The 17,498-nt window shown below is 39.2% G+C and overlaps 1 protein-coding gene across 1 annotated transcript in view; it reads right to left on the reverse strand.

The window, feature by feature from the left end:
* Positions 1-17,498, reverse strand: part of LOC149416355 (uncharacterized) — an 80,873-nt gene that overhangs the window by 42,864 nt on the left and 20,511 nt on the right. The window contains exons 5-10 of the mRNA XM_089641965.1: positions 14,861-15,002; positions 13,828-13,952; positions 9,549-9,659; positions 4,045-4,157; positions 1,907-1,993; positions 724-873 (exon numbers count right to left, since the gene is read on the reverse strand). Coding sequence (XP_089498091.1) covers positions 724-873; positions 1,907-1,993; positions 4,045-4,157; positions 9,549-9,659; positions 13,828-13,952; positions 14,861-15,002 — 728 coding nt within the window. The remainder of the gene's footprint in view (positions 1-723; positions 874-1,906; positions 1,994-4,044; positions 4,158-9,548; positions 9,660-13,827; positions 13,953-14,860; positions 15,003-17,498) is intronic.

Below are 17,498 nucleotides of genomic sequence, written 5' to 3' on the forward strand. Positions count from 1 at the left end.
CTAGGATATGGTTTTGTTCAGGATACTGCGAACAAGTACTTCATATGTACAGATAAATCTGTGGCGTTTAGAAGAATCTAGATTAACTAATTAATAATAAACCGCTCAACCTACTTAGTACCTACTCCCGAGCTACGTACTTGCAGCTGGGATCGTAAACAAAACAAGCAACCTACTTGCTACAAGCACCTACTTGTCTATCGGCGACAATACTATCGCAAGTCAGTCTGGCATATTACGACCACCCGCAAGAAGGTTCGAGTCTACCGCCTATGCATAATTGCCGCGCCGCCGAAACTTCGTGAAAGGCCCAGACCGAGCGAGTGGCTTCGATTTAGTTGCCATTCATCTACCTACTGTTGCCACCGGCCGAAAAATATAAATAAGCCCGACGCAGCGAGCAGCATTATTAGTATTCAGTCTTTACTACCGTCGGCTACTACCTACTTCAACCATACTAAGGAAACCTTGATCCAGTTTCGCGAGCATTCCATAGTATTGTGAATAATAAACGTTTAATATCGCGACTGTAAAATCACTTGTAATTTATCAATAAACGCTGTACCTGAGTTGGGAAGATCTTTTATTTGTACACCACAATAACCACAAATCTAATAAATTAGTATTATGACAAAACCAACTTTCAGTACATTTTTTACTTTTACTTAAATAATTATTATCCAATAGAGTTGACCCCAGTTGTCCTGACCGAGTTGAACTCACCCGTGTCAAGCAGGTGTCGCATGTCTCGGTGCAATGCGGCTGGCTGGGCGCCGAGTTCCTGCGCCAGGCGTCGCAGCATGGCGGGCTCGGGGCCGCGTGCGTGGCGCGCCCCCGTGCCGTTTGCGGACACCACGTCCAGCGTGAGACGACCTGCAAAACAAACAAATCAGAACAATTTTCAAAAAATCAAATGAACCTTTTATCAATTACCAGGAGCTGAACTTGCCATAGCAAAATCAGGGCAGTGTTGCTGTTGAATAAAATCATTTTAAAAACGTTTTTTTAGATTAGTACACGGTGTGTGAGACAAACCTCTTATAAGTTAGACTTTAGCTTGAACACGACATACAGGGTGTATCGGCACGTACCCGACAAACTTTAACCAGCTATTCCTTAGCACATTTGCAGTAAAAAATGTTATGGGCACTTTGCTGTCCGGTAACATTTCTTTTTAATAAAAAATGTACCATTCATATTTTCACCAAAAATTTTCCTTTGTCACAGTTTGAAAACCCATCTGGCAATATTTTATTCGAGTTTAATTGAATAATATACGTACGTACCTACATTGGCGCGCTTTTACAATCACAACGAAATGGCACGGCACCATTCGTCTCATTTTTAACTATTATTATTTAGTGTGTACGAAAGAGCGAAGACGCTTTTTGACACACTTGCTAATAACAGCTGTTGAACACGAGAAACAATGCCAATGACAATGACGGAGTGTGAATTTTTTTATAATTTTTTGTTTTTAATTGAAAAAAAATGTTACCGGATGCGTTTCGTTGCTCTGAACACAACACCATATCGAACGACTTATTTAGAACACCACACTGTAAAGCCAAATATGCGCAAAACTCATTAATAGGACATATCTGTAAAACTCACAATGCCTCTAGAGATGTACACATTTTCAAGTGTAACTTGAAAACTTATAAAATGCAACTTACTAAACTGATAACTTAATATTTTATTTTGTGAAATAATCCTATCATCTTTATTTATTTTATTGTTTTTATTATAATCATGCGAAAACTGTATTACTACTAACTGTCTTCAATTGTTTTTATAATATTTTGTAATTCCTTATTATGTTTATTATACACAGAAAAATTGATTTCGAATTAACGAGGTTCTACTGTACTATTTTGCAAAAAAATGATTAAAATAATAATAATACCGTGTTGGCTGATGTTGAGATTGGGACAGCAATCCGGCACGCTGTTGTTTTGTCGTCGCCGGCCGGGAATGTCACAGCTTTCTCCGTCTGAAAACGCAAAACCCCATTGATATACTATGTAAGGGGAAGACAAAGCAATGATAAATTAATTGCAGTCGAACTTGGTTATAACGATCAAGGCAATAGTGAGCAACTACAAAATGATATTTGAGTTCAGTCTCATCTTCATATAATTGTTGACTGTTATAACGAGGTCGATTCACTGATATACCGAGAAAATAATTTAATCAATACAATTTCTGAATACATTTTTTTTTTTTTTTTTTTGACAAGTGACGCTTGGGGTCGATGAAGGAGATTATAGAAGAATTTGATCTGACATTGTCGATCACCCTTGTAGAGTCCTGTAGAAATAAAACTGATGTACTTACTAGGGTTTGCAAGACCCGGGCAAAGAGTAGCCATGACAGGAAACGTTGTGAAAGAGACTCCTCAGAGTGTGAAGATAGGTGGGAGAGACTTGAAAGTGGAACTGGTGAGCAAACATGTGCTTTAAGCGTAGAAACTCTTCATGCTCAGCATCACTTTGGAGTAAAGTGAACGCTTCATTTTGCCCGGCTGGTCGATCCCGAGGCGAGAAGAAAGGACGTCGATAGATGCGTGCGTTCCTGCGTACAATGCAGGACAATTGACCCTCCGCGATCATCCCATGAAGCGGGTAATCTTAATGTTGTGACAACCTGGAGTCGCTTGGCAGTTGATGTTACTCATTTCGGTAGGAAATGTTTACTCACATTTATCGATTGCGGTCCAAGTAGATTTTTGCCGTGTGGCGGGAAATCGAGTCAGATAATGCAGCTTCGATTGTCGGACATTTGGAAGAACTGTTTCGGGAAAGAGGCCCGCCCAAAGTAGTTCTCATGGACAATGGTACTGCATTTCGTTCCTAGAGTGTTGCAGATAAGTGTAAGAAATGGAATGTTCGTCAAAGATTTCGCGCGGCATACCGACCAGCTGGAAACGGTATAGTTGAACGACATCATCAAACAATAAAGAGAACTGCAGCCAGAAGTGGAAGCGATCCCCTGCAGGCAGTGTTTTGGTACAATCTTTGGCTGCAAAAAGTCAGGATGATCAAGGTGTTGCGCTGTCTAGTATAGTTCACACTTACTCGTGGAGACACCCTTCTGCGCAAGTGAATATAGAAGAGGAAGTATTGACTGAGTTCTAAGTGGGCGATCTTGTTGCGATTCAGCCAGTAGATGGAAGATGCACATCGTGCATGGAAGGGTGACAGGACTTACTTCAGTCAACAACATCGAAGTAGATGGCATACCAAGACATGTGCTTGACCCGCGGAAGATGCCTGACAGAGAACGGACTGTGTCTGAGGAGAGACGAGATGGAATTGCCGCACGTTCCACCGTCAATATTTTGGGTTTGTTTGAAGAGGACAGTGAAGAACCGGATCCGGATATGCATCAGGAGGAGATCCACTTGGAAAGAGATGGTGACCTTGAAGGAGAGATAATCACAGAACAACGACCTATTAGGACGCGAAGGGCTCCGGGTTGGTTAAATCAATTCGTGCAGTGATGATGACATCAGGAGGGCGTGTGGTGATAAGCAGGTACCACTGTAAAAGTGGTGAACGCAACCGCAGAGGCACATAAAACAAGAGAGCTACGGCAGAGCGTCACGCGGTGCAGAAGATGTCAGTTTAGACTACAGATACAAACACTACTCGTGACTTCACAATTAAAATTATGGTTATAAAATGTTCAAAATTGATTAATCAACTTACCTCAGTTAATTTCACGGTAAAACTATTACACCGTAAATAAATTTCCTCAGTCAAAAACACAACCAGCGCGCACGGCTCACCGGCCAATACTGAATTAAGGAGTTTCGAAGTATTCGCGAGTAAAAATGGCACCATGATTTTACGCAGTTTCCTAATTTGTGTTTATCTAAAAGGTTAATTTTTTTTTAAATTTTCGAGTTTTACTAGTCGATGCGGGACTAATTTTAACACCTGATGGCATTAAAAACGTATTTTCGAAAAATTTGGAGTTACGCAGTCTACGAATTAATGCGACGATATGTACAGCCGTACGAGAGGCGAACAAAGTAGTTACCGCAGGGTTGCGGCGCGGGCTCCCCGGCGTACAGGTAGCGCAGAAGTCCATCGAGAGCGGCAGCGTCCACTTGCGGGGGGAGTGGGGAGTCCAGACAAACTCGTGCGCCAACACTGCAACACCAACACTCATTATTATTTAAAAGGCAGTACAAAAATAGCTGCTATATTAAAGTGGAAATGCTAACATTGGCAATGATCTAATATAGTACACTATCTGACGTGTACCCGGCGTTGCTAGGGGTTATCCTTAGGAGATAGACATATACCACCCTGGACTTTTCTGTAGACCTTTTAAAGATATACAATTCCATAGTAAATTATTTTGATGTATCTCATAAGGTTTAGCCAGCGTTAGCAATGTAAACGTCTGAAAATATATTTTTACGACTTGATTACAAAACATTGACATTTCTCTACTTTCTATAAATATAATATGCATGTATTATATATTTAAAGCTTGCGGAAGAAATTCTCTAAATGATAGTGAATATCCTATCAAAATACGTTGCGTAGTTTAGAAGAACTCAGCGCACAAACAGACAGACGCAGATAGCGAATTAATTTTATACTATTTAGAGATTTAGAGGTAACATTTTGACATTCTGAAGGCAAAAATGTGGGTATCATTTTGACAATCTGGAGGCAAAAATCTGGGTATCATTTTGACAATCTGGAGGCAAAAATCTGGGTATCATTTTGACAATCTGGAGGCAAAAATCTGGGTATCATTTTGACAATCTGGAGGCAAAAATCTGGGTATCATTTTGACATTCTGGAGGCAAAAATCTGGGTATCATTTTGACAATCTGGAGGCAAAAATCTGGGTATCATTTTGACAATCTGGAGGCAAAAATCTGGGTAACATTTTGACATTCTGGAGGCAAAAATGTGGGTATCATTTTGACAATCTGGAGGCAAAAATCTGGGTATCATTTTGACAATCTGGAGGCAAAAATCTGGGTATCATTTTGACAATCTGGAGGCAAAAATCTGGGTATCATTTTGACAATCTGGAGGCAAAAATCTGGGTATCATTTTGACAATCTGGAGGCAAAAATCTGGGTAACATTTTGACATTCTGGAGGCAAAAATGTGGGTATCATTTTGACATTCTGGAGGCAAAAATCTGGGTATCATTTTGACAATCTGGAGGCAAAAATCTGGGTATCATTTTGACAATCTGGAGGCAAAAATCTGGGTAACATTTTGACATTCTGGAGGCAAAAATCTGGGTAACATTTTGACAATCTGGAGGCAAAAATCTGGGTATCATTTTGACATTCTGGAGGCAAAAATCTGGGTAACATTTTGACATTCTGGAGGCAAAAATCTGGGTAACATTTTGACAATCTGGAGGCAAAAATCTGGGTATCATTTTGACATTCTGGAGGCAAAAATCTGGGTATCATTTTGACATTCTGGAGGCAAAAATCTGGGTATCATTTTGACAATCCGAAGGCGTAAATCTGAGTATCATTTTGACAATCTGGAGGCAAAAATCCGGGTATCATTTTGACATTCTGGAAGCAAAAATCTGGCTATCATTTCGACATTCTGGAGGCAAAAATCTGGGTATCATTTTGACATTCTGGAGACAAAAATCTGGGCATCATTTTGACAATCTGGAGGCAAACCACATGACAATCATTTTGGCTCCAGGATGATTTTGGCTCTAACATGATGGATCGATAAAGATTTTATTAATAATGTTAGTAATTAATAATTTTACACAATTGACATTTGCCACGGAACGGGTCTTGCGATTTGGGATTTGCCGGCATCTATTTTTCCTACCCTACAGAATGGGTCTCTTCGACACAGCATCCCCAAAGATGACAAAGCATTCTGTATTCATATTTTAACCTCTAGTCTTTTTGGGAGATATTTCTTCCAGCCTGACATGAACTCACAAAAGTTATGCTATCTCATTTTGTAGTACAGTGAGATGCATGATTAAAACAATGTTAGAAAGAGAGAACACCACGCTTTGTATTTGTATTTAGAAGTTTACGATAGATGCTAAGGAAAAATTTGAAATAATTCTATGAAACAATATTTATCAAAATGAAAAAGTTTTCTGTTTTAAACCACTTTATTTTATTATATAAATTGAAACCGGTCGACGTATATAATAAAATAAAGTGGTTTAAAACAGAAAACTTTTTCATCTTGTATAATGTCAAGCCACAAAGTTTTCGCTTTCTTCGATAATTTAATATATTATATCATTTGAAAAATATCTGTCGAGGTTTGCAAATTTCGTAATAAATATTTTTATATAAAACAAAACTTTTATAATACCTGTGTTTTATTTTATGTTTTTTTAGTTTCATGGTGGTAATTACAGTTTACACAATCAAAACCATTGGTAAGCAACTTTAAAAACCGTGTTTATGTTTAAAATTTTAATATTTTTAATTGCTTTTCATCTGCTTTCGAAAACAGTATTTTATTTTGAAATATGTCTACAAACAGCGAATCCATTTGAAATTCAATTTTTAGTGGAAATATTTGATGACTTGATATAACTTCGTGCAGGGTTAAAAAATAAATAAAAATCCTTCAAAATAATATATTTTATGGATAGGTAAATATCTACAGTCTCTCGTGTCTAGGACGAATGAAGTATGCATAAAGAATGAGTTAATGATGAATGTAAGTAAGTCTAAAGTAATGGTGTTTGTAAGAGAGAGTACGAAAACAGAGAGCAATATAATTGTTGCTGAGGAATACTTGGAGCAGGTGGATGAGTTTGTGTATTTAGGAAGTATGTTCTAGAGAGATGGGAAGGCTGACAGAGATATTGAAACAAGGGGAAATGCAGAACTCCATTCATGGAGGACTGAACGCAGTTGGCGTCAGCATGCAGCAGACCACGATAGAGTGCTGGTACCTACCCTGATGTACGGAAGTGAGGCGTGGAACTGGCAGAGGAAGAAAGAAAGCAGACTGGATGCTGTAGAAATTGTATCCCTGAGGCATATACGTGATAAAACCATGTATGATTGTGTCAGGTTGGGCATGTAGAGTAAATAATAATAATAATATTTGGCTAATTTATAGCGCCGTTTTCGTGAGAAATCACCTCAAGGGCGCTGTACAAATATATTTCTTAAATAGTTAATACTAGAACTACTGACTTATCTCTAAGACTTATATCTAGTGACTTACGACTAAGGCCTATAACTACTATCTTAACGACATATATACGAGTATTTACATATTTAGCAACTTACAATTAAAATTAATATTAACAATCTAATCTTACTAAAGCCAGAAGAAGAAGGAAGTTCTATTATATGAGGGTGTTTTTATTGTTAGCTGGATATATATGTTAAATGAATGAAATTAATTAATAAAATCAATCATCAATCTTAAACGCATTTAGATGATTCATCTACCAACAATTAAACCGATTGACTTGTTATGTTCCCGCTGATATTGTCCATTGTCCATTGGTAGGCAAGTCAATAGCAAAATTGAATGAACGGAATCGCTAGATAATGTAAGAATTACGGTATAAAAAAATGAAAAAAAAGAAATATTTGGATAGAATGACGGATTTATGGAAATGAGTGTCTGAAAAAGTGAGTTTTTAGTTTGGATCTAAATTCTGTTGGGCTGGTTATACGAACGAAGGAAGGAGTGAAGGAGAATATATGGCGAAAATGCGAATGGCAGCAGAAGTCGGGGGTGACCGAGGAAAACATGTATGAGACGATGTATGAATGTGAATGAGGTCCGTCCTCTCTGCCTACCACGATAACGGCGTGATGGTTGGTTGGTTAGTTAGTTAGTATATAACTATAATGTCTCACGCAGTGCTGCGACGCGTACAACATGCGAAATATATCCCACCTGGGGTAGCCATTGAGCAGCTCCCTGAAGTAAGGACACCGCGCTGATAGTATCGCCCTGTGGACTGGAAAGCACGACCCTTTGAAGATCAGCTCCGCATCGGGACAAATTCTAAAAGGAAACTAAATATATCCCACCTGGGGTAGCCATTGAGCAGCTCCCTGAAGTAAGGACACCGCGCTGATAGTATCGCCCTGTGGACTGGAAAGCACGACCCTTTGAAGATCAGCTCCGCATCGGGACAAATTCTAAAAGGAAACTAAATATATCCCACCTGGGGTAGCCATTGAGCAGCTCCCTGAAGTAAGGACACCGCGCTGATAGTATCGCCCTGTGGACTGGAAAGCACGACCCTTTGAAGATCAGCTCCGCATCGGGACAAATTCTAAAAGGAAACTAAATATATCCCACCTGGGGTAGCCATTGAGCAGCTCCCTGAAGTAAGGACACCGCGCTGATAGTATCGCCCTGTGGACTGGAAAGCACGACCCTTTGAAGATCAGCTCCGCATCGGGACAAATTCTAAAAGGAAACTAAATATATCCCACCTGGGGTAGCCATTGAGCAGCTCCCTGAAGTAAGGACACCGCGCTGATAGTATCGCCCTGTGGACTGGAAAGCACGACCCTTTGAAGATCAGCTCCGCATCGGGACAAATTCTAAAAGGAAACTAAATATATCCCACCTGGGGTAGCCATTGAGCAGCTCCCTGAAGTAAGGACACCGCGCTGATAGTATCGCCCTGTGGACTGGAAAGCACGACCCTTTGAAGATCAGCTCCGCATCGGGACAAATTCTAAAAGGAAACTAAATATATCCCACCTGGGGTAGCCATTGAGCAGCTCCCTGAAGTAAGGACACCGCGCTGATAGTATCGCCCTGTGGACTGGAAAGCACGACCCTTTGAAGATCAGCTCCGCATCGGGACAAATTCTAAAAGGAAACTAAATATATCCCACCTGGGGTAGCCATTGAGCAGCTCCCTGAAGTAAGGACACCGCGCTGATAGTATCGCCCTGTGGACTGGAAAGCACGACCCTTTGAAGATCAGCTCCGCATCGGGACAAATTCTAAAAGGAAACTAAATATATCCCACCTGGGGTAGCCATTGAGCAGCTCCCTGAAGTAAGGACACCGCGCTGATAGTATCGCCCTGTGGACTGGAAAGCACGACCCTTTGAAGATCAGCTCCGCATCGGGACAAATTCTAAAAGGAAACTAAATATATCCCACCTGGGGTAGCCATTGAGCAGCTCCCTGAAGTAAGGACACCGCGCTGATAGTATCGCCCTGTGGACTGGAAAGCACGACCCTTTGAAGATCAGCTCCGCATCGGGACAAATTCTAAAAGGAAACTAAATATATCCCACCTGGGGTAGCCATTGAGCAGCTCCCTGAAGTAAGGACACCGCGCTGATAGTATCGCCCTGTGGACTGGAAAGCACGACCCTTTGAAGATCAGCTCCGCATCGGGACAAATTCTAAAAGGAAACTAAATATATCCCACCTGGGGTAGCCATTGAGCAGCTCCCTGAAGTAAGGACACCGCGCTGATAGTATCGCCCTGTGGACTGGAAAGCACGACCCTTTGAAGATCAGCTCCGCATCGGGACAAATTCTAAAAGGAAACTAAATATATCCCACCTGGGGTAGCCATTGAGCAGCTCCCTGAAGTAAGGACACCGCGCTGATAGTATCGCCCTGTGGACTGGAAAGCACGACCCTTTGAAGATCAGCTCCGCATCGGGACAAATTCTAAAAGGAAACAAAAAATTAATTATTATAAACACAATGAAATGACTTTCGACATATACTCGAGTAAAAATGTGGCATACGGTAGTGAATGGTAGAAAAATTCTGGGATGCCCGACGAAGACTTAACGCCTTATCACTACACTGGAATGAGATACAGACTCGAATTAAAGTCTGTAGTTTTTAACAGTACCAGTATGGCTTTTATCAGAGGTGGCTCTTGAGTTAATGTTGCTGAAGGAAATGTAGGTTGTTTTTTCAAAATAACTTTAACTAGCTGACGTGAACCCGGCTTTGCTTGGGAACTTATGAATGATTTGGAGTAGAATTTTGAGGTTGTTATGTATCTCATAAGGTTTAGCCTGCGTTAGCAATGTAAGCGCCCGAAAATATTTTTTTTATGAATTAATTACAAAACATTGACTTTTCTCTACTTTCTATAAATATAATATGCATGTTGGAGAAGCAGTCGATTTAAAATTTAAAATTTAATTTAAAATTAGTGTGAATTAATTTTTAAAATATAAACATAAAAGAATTAATTAATTTTTAATATATATAATAGACAAAAGAGACATCTCTGGTCAGTTTTGAATAGATTTTGCTCTGCAGGTGATTGATAAACGAATTACCGACACCTTTGCATTGATCAGATGGATTCATCCAGTTTGTATCATTTGTCAAAAGAGGTCTATTGAAGACTAAAATGTTTGAAATATTTTTTGACAATAATGTGCAGTGCGTATTATTACAATGTGCTGATTCATCTTCATTAATAATTCTACTCTCTTGAGAGCTGGTGACACATTATAATCTCCTAGTGCGAACTCAAATATATTTTGTGCTGATTGAAGATCAACGAGCAAAACTCAATTGCAAGTGCTATTTTCTGTTGAGTCTTTCTGTTCATATGTATTTTGGTGGCTGGGTTATAAGTTGTCTTCTCCTGCAGAGTGAATTCATTGATCAATCAATTCTTTTTCATAGGGATTTAAAATATTCCCTGATGGTCTGTGCTATTTACACGCCACATTATCACCACATGTTTTATATATATAAACCTTCCGGAAGAAATTCTCTAAATGCTAGTGAAAACCCTATCGAAATCCGTTGCGTAGTTTAGAAGAACTAAGCGCACAGACAGAGAGACGCGGATAGCGACTTTGTTTTATACTACAGGGTTTTCCAATAAGAAGTGTTATTTTGATATTCAATCGTAAAAGATCAATGGTTTCGTTGCTTTTGTGGCACGTAGCGCCGTCTTGTTGAAAGTAAACTTTGTCCAAATCAATACCATCCAATTCCGGCCATAAAAAATCATTAATCATCTCTCGATAGCGCAATCCATTCACCGTAACTGTTGCTCCAGCCTCATTTTCGAAAAAGTAAGATCCAATGACTCCGCCGGACCATAAACCGCACCAAACAGTCACACGTTGAGGATAGAGAGGCTTTTCAAAAATAACTATTGGGTTTTCCGAGCCCCAAATGCGACAATTTTGCTTGTTGACGAAGCCACCGAGGTGGAAATGGGCCTCATCACTCAAGATGATTTGCATTTGATTCACTCAAGTGAATTTTAATGATTTCAATGCGTTGTTGAAGCGTGTATCGTTCCATTTTTATTAATGGCGTAGTTTCTACTTGTCAAATGTCAAAAAATGACAGCTTCAAAAGTAACATCTACCGAAATAGCGGGCTATTCAAAATAACACCTCTTATTGGAAAACCCTGTACATAATATTTGTGGGAACACAACACAAATGTACTTAAGGCGATGCCATACCTAGTAATGCAAAATCATGTGTTTTTGGTTTGAAAATTTGGTCGCCTAGAAATGTTTCAGATGCTTTAATTAAATTCTGCGAGTAGCATACATCTTGGCCTTTGAAATAATCGAGTATTTATTAGATAAGTCTTTTTATAAGACCAGAAAAAAATTATGGAAAGGCCTATGAAAACTGCTTTAAAGTTCAAAATCTCCTACTTACGAACCCATTTTCGGTTATGATTTTATTGTATAATGTGGCAAATTAACTTATTTATAAAATGATCGAAAAAAAATTAAATATTTATGCCTGAACATCCACAAAATAAAATAAAAGGCACTTTTTGGCAATGTTTTTTTTTTGGATAAATCAAAACAGGCGGATGGTGTTAAGCGGTAATTTAAACCTTATCGCCATCTACATAAGGGTTGTTATTGATAGCGGATCAATTTAAAATATTACAGGACGTAGTGCATCGCCTTAAAAACAAATTGAAATGTAATTTTGTGGTATATGGAAAAAAAAAATTGAATTGAAAAATCAAATTAGTAAAATCTTAATTAGTGAACAACAAAAAAAACATACACCAAAAATTTACAAATAATTGTTTAGTGCGGTGCTGAAAGGATCAAAAAGGCCAGAAACTTTTCAAATGGCCCTCGAAGACTGGCATCAAAAATTTCAAAGCACTCCGGCTTGTGTTAAAACTCTAAGGGGGTATTTCACTATGTCGGGCTAAATATCTGACTAGCTAGCCGTTGGCTGGCTTTAAAGATCAGAATAACTTCGTTATTCAACGGCGACCGTTTCACCATTGTTTCGAGCTTCCGGATAGATAACACTCGAAATAGTCTGGCAACATCGCAGAATGTTTGCAGTTACTCCATCTACTGCCACGGCTGTCATGCGTCACAGGCCGCACACAGCGAAGTGTGCATTTTTTTGGTTATGTTATGTTGATTATCAGGTAATTTTAGATAGATTCGTGTCGAATTAATACATTGTTTCTCTTTTTGAACACAATCAAATAATTCAGGATGGATCATACAAGCATTCAAATTCATTCAACAAAATTCGACTCACTTCTCAGCTGTCAAACTCGGAATGTTTTGACGCCATCTTTGATTCGAGGAATAGCGCCTAACGTGAGGTTCGAGCACTGATTAGTTAAATCGAACTTTAACCCGAGCGTTAGCGTTATTCAGATATAGTGAAAACGAAAAAATGACTAATCCGCGGATTAGTGCTTAGTCAGAACATAATCAGAGATAGTGAAATACCCCCTTAACATTCTGAATTGTGTATAAAGGTACCCATAATTGTTAGTATGTTTTTTTTCAATGCTTCTGGCTTTCACCCTTTAAGGGTGGTGTTCTAGGCAATCATTTCAAATTATTGAGAGACGGGAAGTGAATTTATACATATCTATCAAAAGTTGTATCGATTCCATTCTTCTGCAGATTGATCTTGATTCTCTTGTCAAATGGTCGGAATTAAATAAATTACCCTTCAGCATCCAGAAATGCAGTGTAGTTACATTTACAAGATCCAAAGATACATTTCTATTCCCATATCACATTAATAAAAATATATTAACACGCAAAAACGAGATTCGTGACCTTGGGGTGATCTTGGAAGAAAATCTCTCTTTCAAATCCCACATATCTGACATTGTCTCCCTCGCCAACAAAATGCTTGGATTTGTTCTTCGTAATGCGAGATCATTTACTAATGGAATTGCAATACGGAGAACATATGAAGCACTTGTCCGCAGCATCCTGGAATACAGCTCCATTATTTGGGCCCCTTCTGAACAAAACCATATCTTAGAAATAGAAAAAGTACAAAAAAGGTTTATGCGTTACCTGTATACGAGGGAATATACATACTATCCATTCCTGTATCCATCCTTGTTCTTAACAGGAATGCTCGATTTCAATACATTAACGCTTTTTAAGTTAATCTCTGGTACAATACACAATCCGCCTATGTTGAAAGAGGTTAACTAACAATTATACTCGAGGGAGATCCCATGCACTCTTATATGCTCCGAAAGCGAGGACTTCTGCCTATCAGAACGCGCCAATAAACAGAGCGACTCAACTGCTTAACGATTCTGCATTAGCCATCGACATTTTCAATGTCACCTACAGACAATTCAGTAACTATCTTATAACACATGTCACAAAATAGTAAAACTGCCTCTGTTAACTTTTTAATTTGTAATCTTCTCCATGATATATAACCGTTTTATGGAGAACATGAAAAAATAAATAAATAAATCAAATTCAGACTTATAAGAGATGAAATGAGGAATGGGGAGGTAATTATTTCAGAGAGTCTACATAGATTCGCAATGTTTTGATTCGATATCGATGAATGCACGTCGCCATACTGTTTACCTGTGGTCGTAGAGCGTGGCGAGGTCCTGGCGCAGGGCAGCTGCGGGAGGTCGCGCCAGCTCCGCCTGCACGCATAGATCGCGCAGCGCGGCCAGGGCTTCGTACTCCTCCAGCAGGGCACCCACCTAGCGAAAACAAACAAATATATAATATCTGTGTATTTTATGCTTTCGTATTGTTGTACTGTTATTCTTCTCTCTATCTATTTTCTATATTGTGTTATCTCGTTATATTTGTGCTTTGGTGTTATAATTATTATTGTGAAATTGACCTGCTGACACACTGTTTTGTCAGTTTAGCAGGACACAAAAAGAGCAATTATTAGGAGTTTTTTATGTTTGCATCAAAATTTCTAATATTTCACAATTATGTATATGTTTATTTCTGATAATAAAATTTAAAAACGTATTTCATTACTTATCAAAAACAGTTTTTAGTTTTCGGATACATTCAGAAATATTGCATTTATTTGGATTTTATTACAAAGCGGAAATGTTGTTACACATAAGATTTGTAACAAGGTGTGTGTGCATCACTTTACTTACATCGCATCTATGGTCTTGGTGTGTGGGACCTTACCTACATATTGTCATTTTGCTATTGGTCAAATTGACAGCCCTGGAATTCTAACTTGGAGAGTTGCCAAACCTGAGGAAGGAAGGATCTGTGATTTGCATTGGAAGCAGTCGCCATTCTTTGATCACCAGCCCAGAGCAGCGGGCATTCCTTTTGGCTGAGGTTCGACGAACACATTCGCCAATTTTTGTGAGCATCAGCTTTGCATATGGAGCATTAACCATTTGATTAATGGAATCGGAATGCATCTGCCGATCCTGATTGGTTAAGAGGGACCCTTTTTTTAGACCAGCAGCGTGAGGCTGTTTTGCATTGGACTACAAGATTATTTTTTGGATAAATTATAAACTGGGACAGTTGCTGTGAAGAACCGGTAAATCCCACGGTAACAATGTCACTAGATAATCGTGCTGACGGAATATATATTATTGGGTATAAACATCAATCAATAGTTTACCTCTATGGGTGACCACTCCCTGAGAAGATCGCGGAGCGGCGCGGCGGGATCGGAGGAGCGGGGCCCGCGCACCCCTCTCCGGCCGGCCATCAGGCGCCGCCGTAGAGTAGCCAGCCCGCCGTTCATCTTGCGCTTCCGCTCCCTGCAACACAACAGTACGTTAATACATCAAATACGCAAAGCTGACAATTATTTTACTCTTTTATGTTAACTCCAGAGTGAAGTTGGCCTCTCAGAAGCTGGGCGTACTGTACAGGGCCCGCAGATACTTTAATAGTACACAACTGCTGACCCTGTACAAATCGCAAGTGCGCCCTACTGTCGAATTTGGCAGCCATCTCTGGTCCGGAGCCCCTAAATACCTGAAAAAAACCCTTGACTCTGTGCAAAAACGGGCGGTCCGTTTGATAGATTCCCCAATCTTAACAAACGGACTGCAATCTTTAGAGCACAGGCGTCAGGTAGGTATGCTGTCCTTGTTCTATCGGTATTACAATGGAAGATGCTCTGAGTAACTAGCGTCATTGATCCCTTCGGCACCGGTGCGTAGTCGGGATACACGCCAAACGCGCGCCCAACATTTGTACACGGTTGACACTTGTCACATGAGAACGGGTCGCTTCTACTATTCGTTCTTAAGTTCAACAGCTCGGCTGTGGAACGAACTGCCGGCCTCTGTGTTTCCTCCCTCCTACAACATGGGACTCTTCAAGACCCATGTTCACTCCTTCCTCTCCACAAAAAGACCCTCCACACAGCATCCCCAAAGACGACATAGGCCCTGAGGGAAATTATTTTCTTCGGGGCCTCCTGTGTGGAGTTAATATAAAAATTAAAATAAATAAAAAAATTAAAAAAATAAAATTTTAAAAAAACTCCATACACGAGTTCTTGAGGAGAAAAATTTCCCTCAGGGCCTGTCACCTTTGGGGATGCTGTGTGGATGGTCTTTTTGAGAAGAAGACAGAGTGAAAATGGGTCTGGAAGAGACCAATGTTATAGGAGGGAGGAAAAGCAGAAGCTGACAAATCTTTCACAGCCGAGCTATTGAAATCAAGAACGAGTCGTAGAAACGACCCGTTCTCATGTGACGATTGTGAACCGCGTTGGGCGTCTGGTATGTTTTTCGACTATACACCGGTGTCGAAGGGATAAATGACGCTAGCTCCTCGGAGAATCTTCCATTGAAATACAGCAAGCTAAAATAAAACGCTCCGCGATTGGTCTCCATTTTACAAAATCCACATAAACAAAATCAAAGCAATTCAAAACAAATTCCTAAAATATCTTTGTTACAAGTCATTTGTAAGATTTAATGATAATGCAGAGGCAGCTCTTCATACTTTAAAATTGATTCACTGAGTGTACGGAGGCATCATAAGGATGCACTATTCCTGTATAAAGTAGTTAACAATAATATTCAATGCCCAGAGTTGCTAAACAAGATTCCATTCAATGTACCTGCGAGTTCAACACGCTCTTGTGTCCTGTTCAGGGTTGATCAAAGTAAAACGAACTCTAAGCAGAATTCTTGCCTGAACAGACTATGCAATAATTACAATAGCGTATTATCTAAGGTTGATATTTTCAGTTGCGAACTTACCAAATACAAGAGGTCCATAAAAGAATATTTCTCTGATGGTTTGTGAATAATGTTTATGTCTCTGTTGTTTACATCTCTATTATGATTTGATTTATATCTACAACCTCTCTCCATAGCTATAAATGTGTTGTTTTATAAATTTTTCGTTTCATATAATCTTTTGTTCTGTATAATTTTTGAAGTGAAACTTCTTTACGCGCGTCATGCATTTTCGAGGACCGGAGTAAAACCGAATCATGACCGTCACGAAAAACAGTGATCATTTGGTGGTGGGGGTACGGGACCCCCACCACCGCTCACCGTTCACTGTCACTCTCTCACCGTAGTCGCTTACTGAGGTGAGGGAGCCACTGACGAACGTTCTCTCTCTCTCTTCTCTCTTTTCCTCTCTCTCTAGCCAACGACGCCACGCCAGGCATCAGCTGCTTGCTTTGTGTACTGCGCGGTGAGTGTAATACGAGTGAAATACGTAATTGATTGTGGTTTATTCAATCGATGCAGTTTTTGATGATATTTACAACAATCGATGCAGTTTTTGCACGATTCATTAAGGATTTGGGTGCTAATGTATATATTTCGCACTTTAGTTACCATCACCCAATTATCACGACATTAGGAAATAATATCCGTGAAAGTGACAATGAAAATGTCACATGATTGGTAAATCGTAATCGAAATTTTTAATTATAATATTATTATGTATGTAATATTTAATAATTGTAAATAGTATTGCATAACTGTAAATAAATTGAAAATTTTTAGAACTATACTTATATACTTAAGACAGAAAAAAGAGAGAATGAAATGAAAAGAGAGAGAGAAGAATACTAAGAGTTTCACTTCCGTCATGTGTAGGCTTGCCACACACTGTATCTTTTTAATTAATATTCCTTTCTCAAAAATTTAAATTATACTGTCTCAGTTAAAGTCACAAGGAGGAAATCCATAATTGGTTTTATTTTACTAAATAACACTTATGTACAAACTGATTAAATGTAAACTGTCGATTTCCCAAAAATGAATAAATAAAATGCG

Source organism: Hesperophylax consimilis, chromosome 17 (genome assembly GCF_061612785.1).
Source record: "Hesperophylax consimilis isolate HC1 chromosome 17, BYU_Hcon_1.0, whole genome shotgun sequence".
NCBI lineage: Eukaryota > Metazoa > Arthropoda > Insecta > Trichoptera > Limnephilidae > Hesperophylax > Hesperophylax consimilis.